This window comes from Pleuronectes platessa, chromosome 9 (assembly GCF_947347685.1).
Source record: "Pleuronectes platessa chromosome 9, fPlePla1.1, whole genome shotgun sequence".
Lineage (NCBI taxonomy): Eukaryota > Metazoa > Chordata > Actinopteri > Pleuronectiformes > Pleuronectidae > Pleuronectes > Pleuronectes platessa.
This window is the reverse complement of record NC_070634.1, coordinates 6326595-6345195: the sequence shown is the minus strand read 5'-3', so window position 1 is coordinate 6345195 and position 18601 is coordinate 6326595. Positions and strand designations below refer to the sequence as shown.

Sequence of the window (18601 nt, the reverse complement as noted above, 5' to 3'; positions counted from 1 at the left end):
AATCTACTTCTGTGTATGAAAGGTGCTCTATAAAGCCTTGCCTAAAGACGCATCGCTTTCTGTTAGCTACTGCGCATGATCCTATTCAAAGTGTTACTTAATTATCTGCGTCCGCTGATGATTTTTGTTAATACATTTTTGTCGGTCGGCACTCATCATTTTTAATTTAGCGTCTTGTAAACAGACAGAGGTCTGTTTACATTCTTAATTGTACAAGCTTTACTACTCACTGGCTCATTGCCACTACCAACTGTCAAATAGCCTGAAACCACTGGCAGAAACATGTGTTGTGCAGTGCAAACAAAATCTGCTCATCAAAAACATGGCCCATAAAACTACAAGTGGCTCATAAACTCCACTGTGCACCTTTAATATTCCAACCATTGGTTTCTATAACAAACAGTAAATCTGGATAAATCTGGTGTTCACTGTATGAGTTTGTCATTAATACTAATAAATCATTTAAAACCTCAATTAAATTGTAATTCTTTAATTAATGTAGCAGTCCACATTATGGTTTTGCTGTGGAAAGCCCCTTTAAATAAGCAAATACATAATAATAATAATAATAATAATAAATGTGACCCTTTTCCTGTAACTGACCATAATTATGTAGAAAAATAACTAATATAACTTAAAATATATTTGTAGAGACCTATCATGATAATCAATCACCTAATCACATATTTAGCAATGCTGCTAATGCGCCAGTTTCCCATAATGGGCCTGATTACTTTTTCTGTCGCTTGGAGCTATATTTGCCTTAGAGGTTTGTCACAGCTCGAGGCCTGGAAGTAGCTACTGGAAGGAAATGTTTCTGACACGTGGGCATGAGAAAGTGAAACATAAGGAGATCCATGTTCCATCACTGACCTCAAGGTTCGGCTCTAGTGAGCTGACCTTTAGTGTGTGAGGCGTTCGGTAACCAGATCGTGATTGGACCCACCACGAAACATCATGTCAAACAATTATGTGGTTGTAGGCACTGCAATAATTACAAACACTTGCTTGTAACCGTGCAATGCGAGAGGGATGCAGCTGATCACAGATCACTGTCACATAATGATCAACAAAGTTATAAGTCAGTCAGCTGATACGTGCTGGTGGGATTTATATTACAAAATAACATGAGCAATGATGGTGAGAATATCTAACCGCCTCATGTGGTGTTTTCTGTAGCATGTGACAGGGTCTCTGCATGGATTCCTGTTTACATAACCATAATTATATTTACACTATCCACATAATCTACTTTTGTTGCTAATTTTAGTAAATACAGTGTGGTATGACATAAACGGTTAAGTGTATCTGCTGTGTAAATATACAGTAAATAAATTAAGTTACAAACAGCTTTTTAAAATCATAGACTCCTGTGGCTGATTCCTTCAACCTTACAGATTCTGTTGCACTACTCACCGCTCCCACCTCCCTGTCGATATTTTGACACCTCGTAGAGTTCACAGACTCGTCTCAAAACATCAACAACAAATTGTCATGCACATCCCTACCTGATGTCTGCTGCAGCTTTAAGTCAAATACATGCCTATGATCTTAATGAATTTAGAAGTCTGGTTGTGTTTACTGTGTTTATAAGAGGAGTCGACTTGAAAGACCCACTGCTGTGGTTTTCAAACCAATAATAATAACAAAAAAAGCCTTCATTCCTCAAGACGTGTTAATGGTGGAGGTGGGGGTGTCCACATTCAACACATTTCTTAGACCTCATGGTTTCCAAAAAAAGGGTTTGAGTGAGTACCTGAATGCAAACAGAAGGGCTCCTCACAGCGCCTCTAAATCCCTACATGAATACCATCCATCTCTGAGGTCAAGACTTCGACCTCACGTGTCCTGCTTGTATCATTATTACATACACAAAGGAGATACTGGGTTAATATGCAGTATCATATCAAATATGTAGTGTCTCTGCTTCTGTTAAAAAGTTCACTTCAGGTGAAAGACTATAAGAGAATGAATTACGATGTGATTGAAAGTGCAAATCAGCTATTATTTGTGCTTCTTTCTGTAATCTTATTTTCTTAAGCAGTATGAGAAGATAAACAGAGTTTTGAAAAGACAGAGTCACTCACAGGTGTAAGTAAAGTACTCATACTTAGATGTGAGTGGGTGTCCTTTTTTATTCCTAAATCATGACTCATTTTGTTTTTAATTGCACTGTGGAGACAATATCACTGAGATATAACTGCAAGGAATGTGTTCTAATTATATTTTGAGGTTCACTGCTTGCATACCCACATAGACACTCGCATAGCTCACAAGCACCACTGTACACAAATTTGGCAGAAATTGCTATAACGAAACACAGTGACATTTGAATAGCAAATAAACCAATATGCTTAGGTAAATGATGAGAATTAAGATGTTCTTCTACTGTGGTTTAGCAGAAATAGAAGTAGCTTTAAGGAATTGTAAAGAACTATTCTTTCTCATGTAGCCAGAGGGACATTTTGTAGATTGTTGGTTTGTGTAGTTTGCAAAGGGAAGCAAACAAAAACATTCGGAAGAGAATTCAATTTAATATTGCAATGGTGCAGTTAAGTAAAAGAAAATAGATCAGTGGGTCAGAGAAATATAGTATAATATATAACAAATTAAAAAAAAAATACAATTATTAGTGAGTCAATATTTGATTTAAAATTAGTTTGTTTTGTTGAACAAAATGTAATGTGTTTCATGGTGCATCTATACACAGGGAGAAGATCACAGCATTATGGATAATATCTTCATCTTGTTGAAGCCCAAGGCTCTCACTTTGTAGTTACACGTGGTAAAGCTGAGCCAGGAGAAGAATTCACTCTGGAAATCTAAAGCAGAGCTGTAATCCTGCACCCAGACATCCGGCTTTTTTTAGGAGCCACACACAGCTCTAGAGTTTGGGGAAGCTAGGGTCAGTCCCCTGAGGAGAAGGCGTCGTGTTTGATGTAAAGATGGCAAGCGTTCACACCTGATTGTCTTTCAAGGCATAAATAGAAATGCCAAAGGAACAGCTCAACAAAATATGATTCAGATAGTAAAGAAGAAAACCCCATGTTAGCACTTCCAGGAAGACCCAGAAGCATCTGGTAATGCCATTTTTTGTTTTTGGAGTGCCTTAGGGTTGTATATTGGGCCCCCTTTCGTTCCTAATTTACATGTAACCTCTGGGGCAAATCATCTGCTGACACAAAGATGATCATTGGCATAACAATGATATGACTCAATTCAACCTAACCTTTCCAACTGAAGTCTTAAATTCCCAGTTCAATGCCAAGGAAAGCGCATGTGATCTCAGGTAAGTTTAGACTCCCAGTTGCTTTTTGGTGATAATAATAAAGTGGTGTAGTCTTATTTTAGGCATTTATCTTCAAATTACCAATTCAGTTGGTTTAATAATAATCAAGTGCAGTTTGTGATGCATTTCATGCACTTGCTAGCTAAAATAAATTATATATAAAATCAGGAATTTTACTTTCAGCATAATATGTTAATGCCATGTCAAGTATAAATTTAAATGGCAAATGAACAGTACATTTTTATATATTTTCACTGCTGTTACTAATTGTATTTCTTTACAATACATTTTAGTTCTTGTTTTGCCAACATCATTTTAGAGATTGATGTTGTTTATGTCGGGTCACACATATAAATAGGTCGTCTGGCTGAATACTGATAGAACCATATGGAAATGCTGCTGTGCAGGTCAAAAGTCACAGTAGCCAGAACTGGAAGGCTGAGAAATGTCAGATATTTAAACATGTTTGACAGTTGAAACCATCATTGACCTTCGAGGGGACTTTAACTTTAACTGGCTGCAGGGATTGAATAGTTCAAAATAATCCTCCCCTGCCAAACGTCACTCAAGCTCAGCCATAACACAAGTCATCATCCAGCTTAGCTTTCCTCCAATTGCAAAGACTGAGAGACTCGTGGAAGTTGGTATGTTAACCAGAAGCCATGAAATCTGTTAATTTTTTTTAGAGATCAAATACTGGTGGATTTGGGTAATTAAGCGTCCTTGGAGCGGGTTGATGTTCCTACACCTTCACTCGACGTGTGAGTAACTACACATTAGGGGATTGGGTGCTGGGTGATGTGGGGTAACAGGAAGGGCAGATCAGGCGAGATCCTAGAATTTCATGCACAGAGTCGATCTTGGACTTCTAATGACACTGACCTTCTATGAATACACTCAATTATGTGAAATGATCTCTTTAATAAAGTCCTCAATCAAAATCACAAGACTCCTACTGAGAAAGTCTCGGGTATTACATTAAATCACCATAAACTCTACATAACTTGAGATAATATTTGATAATTATGAAAAATATGTAAACAGTTCATTTAATTGACTGTGTTTTGGTTTATTTACACAACAGATTAAAAGAGGCACAACCCTTTTTTTCATTTAAGCTGATATAACACCATTTGTCAAAGGTAATAAACATGTCACGACATTGGGTTAAGCAGAGTGATTATCATAAAGGCAAAGTTGACAGATTTTGCTTTAATTCTAATCTGGCTTTTATAGAGTCTCTAGTCTGTTTTGGCTTTAAAGATCGGGCCATACTGGACACAAATACACAAAGGACAGATTAGAGCTAAGGTTGGTGATATTTTAGAGAAGGGTCAGGCGAAACATGGGTTGGGTTAGGGAGTATGGAAGGAAGGACGCAGAGCCCATTATCATGCTACACTACATCATATCCTTGGGAATTAAGTGTTTATTAAAGTAAATATAATATATATACATATGGGGAGAGAGAGAGAGAGAGAGAGAGAGAGAGAGAGAGATAGTGATTTGCTTTTATCTGAAATCAAAGAGATACTCACAAATCTATTAAACGCCACCTTTTGTTTTTTAATAATGCATCATACTGGGACCAAAGAGAGCTTTTCAAGCAAATGTAGACTTTTGTTTTGAACAAATATAATTAGATTATTTTTAAGATACTCAGAGCAATGTTGAAGCTAATTTGTATTTAGTAAAGTACAGTCCTTGATGAGCAATTCCCAGAGGCTGGGAGGCCCAGTTTGTATTTGGAACCAGCATAAAATCCTTGAATTAAAGAAAACTCATGGGCCTTGCAATTTCCAGAGATTGTCGACGGCTGGATATAGAGATGAGAATAGATGTCTCTGTGGCATTGACTACTATGTTCTAAGGGATGACAGTAATTTTGTATTCTTCCCAATCAGATACAGTTCTATAAAAAGGTAGTGCCGCATTCAACATCTTGCATTGTTTGAGAAGGCTTGAGTCCAATATTCACTGAAGTGCTTTTTAACTTTACAACCGTTATTTATGTTAAATAATGATATATTAAATTTGTGTATTAAATAGTGCACATATGACACAATCATGGAATGGATGGTTGAATTTAACTAGAACAACTCTGTCGTTGTTGTATGCCTCAGCCAATCAGTCAAGTTGCAGGAAATATGGTCACAATCTCCCCTCCTGTTCCAGAATTATGACATTGAGTAATGGCCAAAAATGTGTTGTTGCAGAACACGGTGCTGTCGCAGTTATGATGACCTTTAACCATTGACCCTTGACCATTTTACCCTATTTGACATTTGTATGAAATTGTGCTCTGAGCCTCTCTGCTGTTAGTTGTTTACTGAGTGTTGCAGGGCCAAGTCAACTACAAGTAATGACTTATAGACTTGTACCATAGCTTGGTAAAACACAGGGTCACAGCAACTGTCCTTAATATTGTCCTGACCAGGTCCAGTGATGGAGTTGCCACTTGCTGCCCCTACCTCCAGCGCTCTGCTTGCAAACGGTATATATTACAGTGGAAAACATCTTCATCGATTTGACAACACAACACATTACAGAAATGCGCTGAAGTTACATAAAACGACAACAGAAGTGTTTCCAGGGGAAACCTTAAAGTCATGGACACGTCCGGTTGTTGTTGCCGCAGTTTGGAGTTGTTAAAGTCGGTGTCCGTCTGATAGTGGAAAATGTGATCACATGATTCAGGTATTACTGCAGATGTCTAATGTTGACAGAGTGTTGACGTTTTTCTTACTATTAGCCTGCCAATTCAAGAATACCAAATACAACGAAATACACAAAATTAAACAATCGGGTGTGTCCATCGCTTTTAGGTGTCCCCTGGATAAACTTCCGTTGTCGTTTTCTGTTATTGCAGCGCGTTTTTGTAATTGCAGCGCGCTTCTGTAATATGTTGTGTTGTGCGTAATGTGTTGTGTTGTTTTGTGTTGTCAAATTGATGAAGATGTTTTCTTACTTTGCTTGTGTTTGTCTACCTGTATGTAAGTTGCGGTGCGTTGTGATCTCAGGGCCACCGTAATATATAGAAATTATTCTGGATATATGCTTTGCTGGGCAGCAACTATAGAAACAAAGTAATCAAGCAGCCAGCTTATTTTTCAGAGCTCTAACTCCAGCCAGTGGTTAACAATGAGTAAGTTTGCAGTCCACATTCAGCAATAAAAAAATTAACAGGTTTTCTGTCCAAGTATAACTCAAAATACTATTCAACTAATAAGAGGGTAAACATAAATTAAGATAAAAGTAAACCAGGAGTAGGCCGAAGACTTACGTTAGAAAGTGTCAAAATAGCAGATTTCAGGTCATCACCAAATCCAAAAGGTTGGACGGTTGGTGTGGGTGGGCTGTGAGCTGACTTTTTAGTTGTTAAGTTATAGAATCATTTTAAGGCACAGTTTCTGAATACAGTCTGTGTGTATATCTCTGTGGATTGGGTGCTAAGATTTGACATGACATTTGTTAAGGTTGCTGTGAAATGAATGACCATAATACATTGAAATTATATTAAAGTAAGATTTTTATTACAACCATTATCGTAATTTTTTAAAACCTTTTTAATCGAGAACAAATTACTTTGTGGGTCTCTCTTCCCTCATGCTGGTGAATCGCAAGGCATTCTGTGAAATTCCCATAGCAATCTCCGTTTGCAAACGTCAATTACAATTCTGGACCAGCTTCTGCTAAATGTGGATATACTATAATAGAAGAGTCATCAATTGTTTTTATATGGTTGTTTTAAAACTGTAAATAATAATTAATCTATTCTGAATGTGGTTTTTTAATTTGTGAGTTTAATCAGTAAACTTGACTTACTAACAATTGCTGTTTACATTTGAGGAGAAAACATTTTATTTAATATTTTATAAACCATAAGCCTGGTTAGATACTGTATATACTATTGAATACAATCTGCCTTTTATGAGACAAATGGAATCAGATGGTGGAAACCCCCAACAGAGAGGATCTTTCAAATATTCATAAAGGTTAAAACAACTGTTTATACTAAGCAGTTCAATGAAAGATGGCAAGGAGCTCCCCACTGCATTGCCATCTGATGCTGTACAAATGTATGCATATAGTACACAGAGACGCACACGCACATGCACACGCACTAACGCACACAAAATCTTGTAAGAGTAAACACCACACTGATACACACAATCTTGTACACATGCTTGTAGTTGTGTACGTCAACCCCTACACAAACTAACAAACACACACGTTTGTACATCTATCTTAGTGAGGACACTCATTGGCATAATGCATTCCCTAGCCCCTTACCCTAACCTTAACCATTAAAGAAAAAGTAGATGCCTAAACCTAATTCTAACCATAAAACCAAGTCCCTAGATCAGCCCATTTAAAGTGGGTCAGGAAGTGGGGACGGGCCCAAAATGTTGGGGGAAAACCGTCCTCATAAAGATATCTGTACAAGTACACATACTAACATGTCTACATCTATATTATAGTATACAACATGACTGAAAAAATACCAAAAATAAACAATAACTGACAAAGAAGGATTTGGCCACCATAGCTTATACTAAACTTTCCCCTTTACTAAGCTTGAAATAGTGGAAACCAGTTTCCCCCCAATGTGTCAGGGTCCACCCTTTGAGATAAGTAGAGGAGTTCAAATGTCCCATGAAAGATTTAAGTAGAAGAGCTACGCTTTTCACAGAAGGTAGTTGAGGTTGTTCAGTCATCCTATCAGGAAACCTCCAAGACTTCTCTCTGTGGAGGTATTCCAGGGATATCTATGTGGGAGAAGGCTCTAGGATAGACCTAGAACACACTGGAGGGATTACATTTCCCAGCTAGCCTGAGAAGGCCTCTGAATTCAATTCTCAAGAAGGAGTTGGGAAAAGCAGCTGGGGAAATTGATGCTGGGCTGAACTTCATTGCCTACTGCCATCAAATCAGATCGAAAAAGTGCAAGAAAACTGTCTAAAATAATCAATTAATTAAAGGGTGGATTATCAAATGATTGGATTGATTTGCAGTGATTGTGTCATGTTGTATGTGTGAACAACTGCAGCAATACGCAGGGAAAATAGCTTTTTTACCTATTATCAGCTAGAAATATGTCTTTACTTTAAATTTGATTACAATAACAAATTAAGTATCATACTTATGAATATTCTTACCTTTGGTGGGACAGTTGGTCCAGAAGTGTAGGAAGCCAGGCTTGGTGGTGCATCTGTGATGTAGGTCTTCTTGGGGCCAGGAGGCTGGTATGCTTGGGTGGGGGCAGGTTCAGGTCTCCTTGAGCTTAGCCCACCAGCTTGAGCTACTCCTGGATGGTGCTGTTCTTGATATGCACCTTGACTCATAGGGGAGAAGCCAGGCTGTGGTGGTCCGTAGGCAAAGTCAGGACCTCGGGGCTGGGCAGGCATATACTGGACCTGTGCAGGGCTGCGAATGGGCTGCTGGCCAAAATGGTGACCTCCAGGGGCTTGATGCTGTGGGCCGGGCTGGGCTGACCTCACCTGGACATTAAAAGTGGGCTGGCTTGGGGTTGAAGCTGTAGCGTAGGAGGCTGGGACAGGCTGAGGAGCCATGTGACTTTGAGGCTTGGTTGCCGGGCTGCCAGAGGAAGGGAGGGTAGCATAGACTCCCCCAGGAATCGGAGCTTTGGGTGTAGACTTCTTAGTTGCAGTAAGGGGTGGCTGAGTTGGAATGACCATACGCTTGTAACCAGTTACAGGAGCACTGGGAGAAGAGGTTGCTGAGGATACAGAGTTCTGAAAAACACCAGAAAATATGTGCTCCAGTTAATGCAAACTTCCAGATAACTTAAGTTCCCACTTAACATGGGGCTGGCATTAGACCCCTCAGAACAAAGCCATGCATTTTTCACATGAGACAAAGAATTTAACAAACAATAAATTGAACATTTTAACATAAGCAGGTCAACATGCTCATGATGACTGTCCTGACATACTGATGATAAGGGCTGTGTCAAGTGGGTTTAAATCTTCACCATCATTTTAGTTCAACACGTTAGAAAATATTTTGGTAATACACAAGCACATGTGGATGACGGCAATGTCATAAACCAAAATACCGGAAAACTCTAAGTTTGGGCCATAATACAGCAGTAGACAAAAAAGTCATAGGACATGATTATCTATCTTCCGGGGACCACGAATGTGTATAAAGTCCACATAATAGTGGAGTGGGTGACAATTTTAATGGGCTTATAACAACATGAAGTAAAAACTTTGATAAATGAAAACCTGCTAAATGGTGAAACTACAATAGATGAACAGTTATTTAATGATAAGGTAGTTTATGCTCAAATCATTATCCACTCGGCCTTCCCAGAGTCAATTACAAGGCTACCTCGACAGCAGAGGCTCTACACTGTCGCGATCACCCATAATTTATGGCTAATAAAGCCAGAGGGGAAAGGATAAATTGTTTGGCAGAGGAAGCCATGATAGCAGATTGGCAATGGCACATGACACTTGTGCTGACTCCAGCTGCTTGGATGTGAAAGATGTTAAATCACAAAGATTTGTGGCACTTGTGCTCCTGGGAAGAGACGGCTGTAAAGCAGCAACACAACCCGCTGCTGCGATTCTGACATCTGAAAGACTGAGGCATCTCATGTCCAATGGCTACACATGATGCACAGGCAAAACTGTAGCTAAACACAGCAGCTAATAATACACAGTGTAACAGCGTTTCACTCAGATGTCAGAGGCTTCTGCCCTGGGTGTCTTCTCATGTAAGTAATAATTGTTTTTCACTACCACTACATATCGGTGTCAGACGTTCAGCCAGTCTAAAAAGGGTCTATCATTAACCTTGGATGGCCTTATTAGGTTATTGCCTGAAGCCAAAATTCAGAGTCAATTACTAAATTTGCATTACTGGGGGAACAAAAATGAAAACTTGTAGTCTTTAGACCCTTTGCAACTCGGTTGGATGAGACGTCTTCTAAATTGGGGCAGAGCAACAATTCCAATCGATTTCTCTTAAAAGCTGATCAAAGCCTGCTGCAGAGAAATGTCACAGACAGCTGGGGTTTGCAGCTCAGCAACGCTCCCTTGAAACTCCTTGCCCCAACTGAATAGAAACCCTTCTGTTGCTGTACTATCAGTGATAGTGCACAGTAAAACGTCTGTGATCCTAATAGTGTACGGAGATAAAACAGAATTCCAAGTTTTGGCAAAAGAGGTGCATGCATCAACTTTGTCTAAATTGCATCGAATCTAAGTCAGAGGGAAGCCCCTAAGGAACCATTAAAAGCTCCAGAAAATATTCCCTGCTCTCACTCAGAATTCTGTCTCAGTGATTAGCGCTGATGTTTACTTAAAATTGTGTCTGTCTGCATATGTATGGCAAAATCTCCACTATGCCCTTTAGGAAGTGAAATTACTTAATTTGAATGTTTCATGGGTTTTAAATACTCCAGATTATTAATTTATCTTCAAGGTCTCAGAACCTACAGTAACATTTTAGTTAACCGAGCACTGGAAATGCAAATTGGTCCCCTCAAAATAATTACACTGTCATGGTAAATTTTCCACAAATTACATTAAGAGAATGGATTCATCTCTTTCCGGGGGTGATGAAACTAATCAAATGCACACAATCTCAACCAGAGATGTCTGTGTAGTGGCAAGAATTTTCATATTAACTAAACGATCATTAAAGCTGCTGTATGCCTTTGACCTGTCGATGATAAAGAGGGAGGTCAGAGATTAGATCCTGGCAGCAATATGTTTATTTGGCTATTCAATTTTAAGTTTTTTCTTCAGTGGTCCTTCATGTTTTCCACCAATGGCCTAATTGAATGGCAGCATTAATTTGGAATGAATTGGGCAGCTCGTCAGTATATTGCCTCAATTAGGATGGATATGAAGCTGTTCACTTATGTTAACCAGGTCGGTCATTTTCTCATCATAAGTCTTTTGTCCCGGTTGTTATGGCAGAGACGGGTAAAGCCAAACGTAGATTTGATGGGACTAAAAGGCGACCAATACGAATTGTCCCCTTAACTTGAATCTGGGGTTTCCCTGGGTTTGAACATTGTTGGAAACATTTAGAGTAATATAAGTACACAGATTCAACAAAACGTTTAACACAGTTCTGGTCACTAGTAATTGGAACAAATCCATTATATCATCTTATGGTACATGGTGTTACTGAGATTAGCTCATTAATAAAACTGTCAAGCATTTTCATATGTTGTCAGGTCATGTGACCCAAGTCTGCTAAAAGGTGGCTTTTGTTGTTCATTATACAAATTGATGTTTTGTCCTAGTGAGAAAAAGGCTCCCTCGTGCTGTTATGAAGATTTTGGAGGACAATAGGTGATTGTGATTTCATGATACGACAAGAACATGTCAGATACGGTATATGATGTTACAGTGCATTTCTTCTATTTCATGATCCAGAAAGATCGAAAAAAAAGAGAAGTAGTATGTATTCATGGAGCAGTAATTACATGTGTGCACTCTCTTTGCCATGTGTATTTGTTTTTATTTCATCACACCATGTGCTCTGATTTGCATCCAAAGAAAAATTCCCATGAAAGTGGAAAATAAGGATTTCTGTTCTTTTCTACACTAGAATTGCACTTAGTCAAGTGCAAACTTACAAAAAGGCCCAACAGTTTCAGAATGAAATCATATTGAAAAGGTCCTACCAGAAACTTTAGTTTTTTGTTAATAACATAACATCCAGAACACTGAAACCACAGCTCAGAACAAATACACTTTTCAAAATACTGAGGGGGCCAGGGGCAGCTTTCTCGGGAGGGACAGGTGGGGTCCTTCAGGAAAACTAAATCTAACGAGGCATATTGCTACTGTTATAAACTGTTACTGTACCTTTAATAAGTATAAGGATCCCAGTGATATCAACTGCAAGTTGATATATAGAGAATTAGAATTTGGTGACAGACTGGTGGTCAAAGGTTTTGATCTTTGACCACAAAATTCCAATCAGCTCATCCATGAGTCAAAGTGAGTTATGCCAGATGTAATGAAATTCCCAATGGAGAGTCTTGATATGTCATGTTTACAGGGACGTGAGGTCACTTTGACCTCGACCTTTGAGCCCCAAAATGTAATCAGTTAATTATTGAGTCCAAGTGAATAATTGTACTAATTTTGAAGAAATTCCCACAGGGAGACATAGCATTCTAGAGAATGGGACAGACGGACTGACAACTGAAAACATAATGCCACCGGCCATTGGCTGACCAAAAAACATTCAAAAAATATAAATGGTTTTGGGTTTATTGCAGCATAGTTGTGTTCTTGATAGAACAATTAATTATACCTCCAAAAAGATAATGCTACTCAGTTAAGAGTCATAATGCAAAGAAAGGCGGTATGTGCAGCTGTCCTAATGAGGCACAGTTTAAAGCGTCCGACCTAATGTGCAGCATCAGTGTCAGTGCACATTGTGTTGTTGTCTCCAACACCCCCTCCACACAAACAACTACACATAAAGTTTTCCCCAACCCCTTTGGAGAAGTTAACCCTCACTCTATGCTGTAATTCAGACTGACTTTGCAAACAACTTAAGTGTGAAATTTCACAGAGACTCTCAAGAAAGCCTTTTGACACATTAAAAGAGATTAGGAGAGACTATACGAGCCTTGGGGGGGGGCTGAGTAAAACTGTTAACTTTGCATTTCAAACCACGAGGGTGGGGGATTCTTTTTAAGCAAGCTTGAGGAAAACCCCTGAAGAGGGAGAAGTTCTGCATCTTTTCAGACTCATCTTAGACCTCGGATATTTTTCTCTCAACTTTTCCCCTGCTCCTTATTCATACAAAGCTGAACTGTCGGCTCTTCCAGCCCCGGTCAACACTCTCTAATCTTCCCTTCACTTTCAGTCATCTCGTCTGTGCACGATCAGGCACAACAGTCACATTTAACAATCTGACAGTTCAGTCATGCAATTGAGGATATCAATTTTCTTCCTAAAATAGTTCCAGATAAGCCACATTAAAAATGATTAAACAATGTCTCTGTGGACCGTGGCAAGACCTCTAGCTGTTATGAACTATCTTTCCATTTGCACTTAAACTGCGTTATACACATATTGAGAACGTTCTGCTGACATATTATATCTGATTCTTTTTTACTCCTTCAAATGATTGTAGCGTGGAAATCCTCACCCTTTCAAGTGGATATTTCATTAATGTTTTCAGCCTGCATACATAAAGTATAATCAATGTTTAATGGGTGCACTGTATAACAACTGACCTGGAATCCTACAACTGTGACTGGTCACTTTATGGGCTTTTATTTTTCAGTCAAGTAGTCGTTGCATTTTTTATAATAATGAAGTTACAGTACCAATAATGTCGGTTTATTCTTCATGGTGAATGGGCAAGGTGCATTTACTGGAACAGGTTCAAGTGCATTTCTATCCACCTATTATTAATGTATACTTCCAGTTTGCATGTTAAAAAAGTGCAATATTTGGACATTAAAAGGGAAAACAATTTCTATTATTGTCTAAAATGGACAAATTGGTATAGTAAAAGACAAAATGTGACAATTTCCTTTATAAATCAGACTTAAGGAATAAATATTGGCATACATGAAGGATGAGGTTAATTTGCTGATCAAACTTCCACTGAAGAATGAATACAGTGGAGACACAAAAAGAGAATGTAGCATTCCTCAAATAGAAATTAATACTAACAAATTAATTTAAATAATTTTTTCCAATCACATTCCTATGGAACTTTTAATTGTATTGTTTGGGTTGGTGTGGCACTTCTTCTCAGTTAGTCACTAATATTTGCATAACATAGAGAGACATGAGAGTTCGACAAACGCACTATCATCAGAAAGTAGTGGCATTGTTGTAGATAAGATAAAACTAATTGTTTAAGTTTCCAATTCTACAAAATCTGTTTTTAAATCTTCATGTAGTTTTTTTTTTCAAAACACTAAAGATAACAATATCATCATCACCATTGGTTGTGGCTTTTAATGTATAAATCATTCATCTTTATTTTTATAATTATAATTTCTTAATTAAATTATAATTTCTTAACTTAAAAATTCATAGATACTTGTGTTGAGTATCAAAAGGTCATGAACTGCTTAAGCAATCATATTCTTTGCATTCAAATATTGTATAGGTCTTAAATAAAGATAACATTAGATCTACATGTATGGTTTATTTTCATTTTACACTTTCATAATGGCTAAGTAATTATTCTAGTCTGTTATTCAATAATTATAGTTGCATTTAAAATGCAACCAGAGAAACTGTGAACAAGGTAGGTAGCAATCACATGTACAGTACACAAGCACCAAATAACCTAAGATGGTGTACTTGAACATTAAGTCCATGCTTCAAAATTCACTGTTACGTAATATTTCTGGTATGATGTAACAACATTGTACAAAGTAGGGCGTATTACTCACTGATGCAACAAAAAATAATTTTCTGGGCAACTGTAGGAAAAAAAAAAGTCCCTGAGAGTCACTGATCGTGGCATTTCTGCAGGCTGCCTTTACAAAAGAGGCAAATGTGTGTTTTGTAGTTCTCACACAGCAGAGACTAATTGTTTCATTCACCTCTTGCAGAAGTACAGGCGAGTCTCTCACCACACATCTCTGACTCATCCCCGTAATGAGCTATTCATGCACTTGTGACCCCTCCTGCTTCAGAAGGTGAAATGCTGCACAGTTCAAAATGCCCATGGCTTATAATGTGTTAATGTTGTCAATCCTGGAGACAGCAAACATAACCGTTCTCTGTGCGTATGTGTGTGAGCTTGCACATGTTATTGGGAAGAAGGATAATAGTCAGTGAAAGCAGTTGTTGGTGAGCCTTTTAGCATTGTTACTAGGACTTCATCATGTAAAGAGGCAGGTTTCACTGACTGTCACAGCTTCCTGGCTCAAACTAAATTCGACATTGGTTCACCCTGTTAATAAAAGACAAGAGGATGATACTATGCAGTTTATTTGACTAACAAACATTGACGCAACACACTGAGCGCCTGAAGGCATGCTCTTCTCTCCACAGTTGGCTGCCCCTGTCAAAACTCAGAACCTGCTGCCAGATTGACCATAAGGTCAATGGGTGCCACCGGCACTGTGGCAACATCTCTGCTTCACGCAGCAACAAAGCAATCAAAGTGAAGAGCAGTGTATAAACAAACAGCGAAGAAAGAGTTGAACGCCACCCAGTCCTATAATTACAGCACAGGAGTGTCATTTTGATGCACTCCGCTCAGCTGTTGGAGACATACCACTGCTCAGTTGACTGTTGTCTACCCGTCATATTGAACATGTGACGTTTTATCTCACAACCTGCTTTTTATAGTAATAAAATGCATGGCTGCAGCTGAGCCTGCATGATCTCTAAGATTGACATTTGAGTTATTGAGAACTTTATGACAACTGAAATCTAACATGTCATTGCACGTATTCTTGGTTGATGCTAATTCATTCCACCTTAAGAGAAGCTTAAACCAGAGTGTCTCATTGCTGTAGCAGCTAAAACATGTGAGGAGCATTCGTGTCATTATAGTAGGGCAGTGACACAGGTAAACACGGGGGGCAGTAAAAAAGAGACACTGAAAACAAGGGCACACAATGTCACAGTGCACACTGCAAAAGCTACAACTGGCCTCATGAGACAAATAGGCAATCAATACATTTAAAGACTATTTGAATTGGTTTCTTTTTACGTGTATCAAATATCACAAAACAAATACAGTGAGATTATATCTCCTCCCAAAAAATTTAACAGAATCTCCTGACACCTGAGATGTCAAATATAATATGAGACAACTTACCAAAGTCATTCACTATTTACTGTTCAACAATACATCATTAAATATTGAGTTGTGGTGACCAATATTTTGACATTGACATTTGTAACAATGCAAATGACTAAAAGTCAGCCTGGGATCACAGCCTTGCTCAGCAGCACATCATGCACTTCACATTCCTGGATGGCGACTGTATGTTTTTGAAAAGGAATTCATTCAAGTCAGTCATTTCTAAAAAACTGTTTCAATGACCTTTAATGAACCATTCACCATTTCCCAGAGGCCAAACTCCTTCGCAAGTTAAACATCAATAGCTTGACCAATAAGAGGCCAGATGAGTGCCAGACCTGTTTTAAGTTAGTTTAGTTGCTACTTGAATGGTAGCAAAGTAGAAAAGTTTAACAACAAAGATTAGTCTAAAAATCTAAAATTTTAAGAAATAATTTAAAATGGGTTTGAACGCTTAAAAACATAAAGAATGGGAACAGGAGGAAGCAGCTAGCCTAGCTTTGTCCAAACGTGACACAATTCTTTCAACAATTGTGGACACAAAGCTTGTTTTTCACAAAATATCAAACTATTCCTGAGCCGATTCAATGACTTTTCCCTTTCTGTAACGATTCTTTCTACCAGGCACTATAATCTTTTCATTTCTTCCATCTATATAAACAATCAGCTTTATTACTGTGATGCATTCACTTCCATATGAACTGGCATCATTGTGTCTCACAACTTAAACCTTACATTTAAACAAAATATGTCGCATGATTATACCTGATCTGAGCATTATCATATGTTAATAGAAAACCATTAACATATTTTGTTCTGTGCACCTCTGATGCAGAAACGGTTGCTCCTGGAGGGTTGGTAGAAAGAACTGAAATGGAGAGGTTGTCCCTGGAGATGCCTCCAGAGTTTATGCCTCATGAAGAAAACAGAGGAAAGGTCACCAACCCTATCATACCCTCAGGGAGCTGAAACACCGCCAGGGTGGTGGCGAGTCTGCATTGTCTGTGATCGTTCAGCAGACGCCATGATCAGTGGGAGACATGGGAGCGAGCAGCGAGGGCCTATCATTCTGCCATGTTTTGACAGCAAGCGCCATCCACAATGCTCTGCCTGTTGAGAGATGGAAGTGTCATGGCATGGCTTGACTGGCACAGTGTGAAGTCAGGCCTCCTTAGGGCACTCGCGTGGAAGGATCCATCTCAGCAGCATTTCAAGCACTCGGCTTTAGCTAAACTGTCAGCAGACTTCAATAATTCCCGTCTGTTTTGTGTGGACATGACAACTTATTACACAGACATCAGGCTATTTGACACAGAGTAAAAACACAAACAGACCGATGTGGGCTATGCTGCAGCTCGTCTGCTGACATGGTACTGAAGTGACAGTAATGTTCTCCATGGTATTACATTCAGTTTGAACCAAACAGAGCATAGTCTGTCTGCTGCCATAAATGTAAATTCTTATTCTATGACTTGTAAGGAGAAAAAGCAGAAGGGTTGTCTATTAAAACTATTTCTAAAGCAGTACATCTACCAACATGCCTGCAGCCTCCTTCATCAGATGGGATATGAACCTAGGGATCTTTAGCACTGACAAAATAAAATTACTGTGTGTGTGATAATAACTATTAACAGCATTGACTTTGCCAATCTTTTCAGAATATTTAAAGTATGTAACATGGTGAATGCCAACAAATTGTTCATGTAGTAGAGGCAAAGCCAAGAGGTTCTAATTTACATCTCCCTAAGGGCCCAGAATCGTTTACCAAATCTTACTATGACTATCAAACAATGGACAACCTTATCGTACTAGTCATGCATAAACTACCGTTTTAAGCTAGAATTAAGGCCCTGTGGTTTCCCTCCCGGAACCAGTGAAGTTATAGACTTCACATTTTCATAAAATACTCACTTTACACTTTGATCTTTGCCTACAAGTGACAAATGGACAAGATTTGAAGAAATGTCCTCAAGGCAGACTTGAGATATCATGTTCAAGAGGCTGAAAACATGTTTTGTGAGTCCACCATGACCTTGAACTTTGACTCAGCTAATCCATTAGTGGACATAAGTGTCAAGTTTGTAAGGATCTTTGAGGCATTGTTTCTTTCACAAGATAAAAAAAGGGTTTCGGGGAGTCAGAGTGATCTCGACATTTGACCAAATTCTGTGTCACCGATAAGTCCACCTGAACAGTTGTACCAAGTTTGAATAAATTGCCCCCCAGGCATTCTTGTGATAGATCTGAAGCGACCTTATTAAAGAAGAACAGTGCAGCAGTATAACACATGGATGAGTGAAGCCATCAATTCTCACACTATCAATGGGAAATCCCATATAGGTATGACACATGAATGAAAAGGATCGCCCATGTCATAGTGCCACAATGCCAACGACCATGCTTGACCCAACTTTCTAGAAAGCATCAACAACTCCACACTTCAGTTTCTAACATGGACGCCAACAAACAGACCACTTCAGGGCACTTCCCGCTAATTGACGTGGAACCATGACTGGAAAAGGG

At 38.7% G+C, this 18601-nt stretch overlaps 1 protein-coding gene across 7 annotated transcripts in view; it reads right to left on the bottom strand.

Annotated features, from left to right (window-relative positions):
* The window catches only part of lpp (LIM domain containing preferred translocation partner in lipoma), a 143927-nt gene that overhangs the window by 49509 nt on the left and 75817 nt on the right, over positions 1-18601 (bottom strand). For all 7 annotated transcript variants that reach the window (XM_053429856.1, XM_053429853.1, XM_053429860.1 and 4 more), the window contains one exon: positions 8449-9045. In XM_053429856.1, the coding sequence (XP_053285831.1) occupies positions 8449-9045 (597 nt within the window). The remainder of the gene's footprint in view (positions 1-8448; positions 9046-18601) is intronic.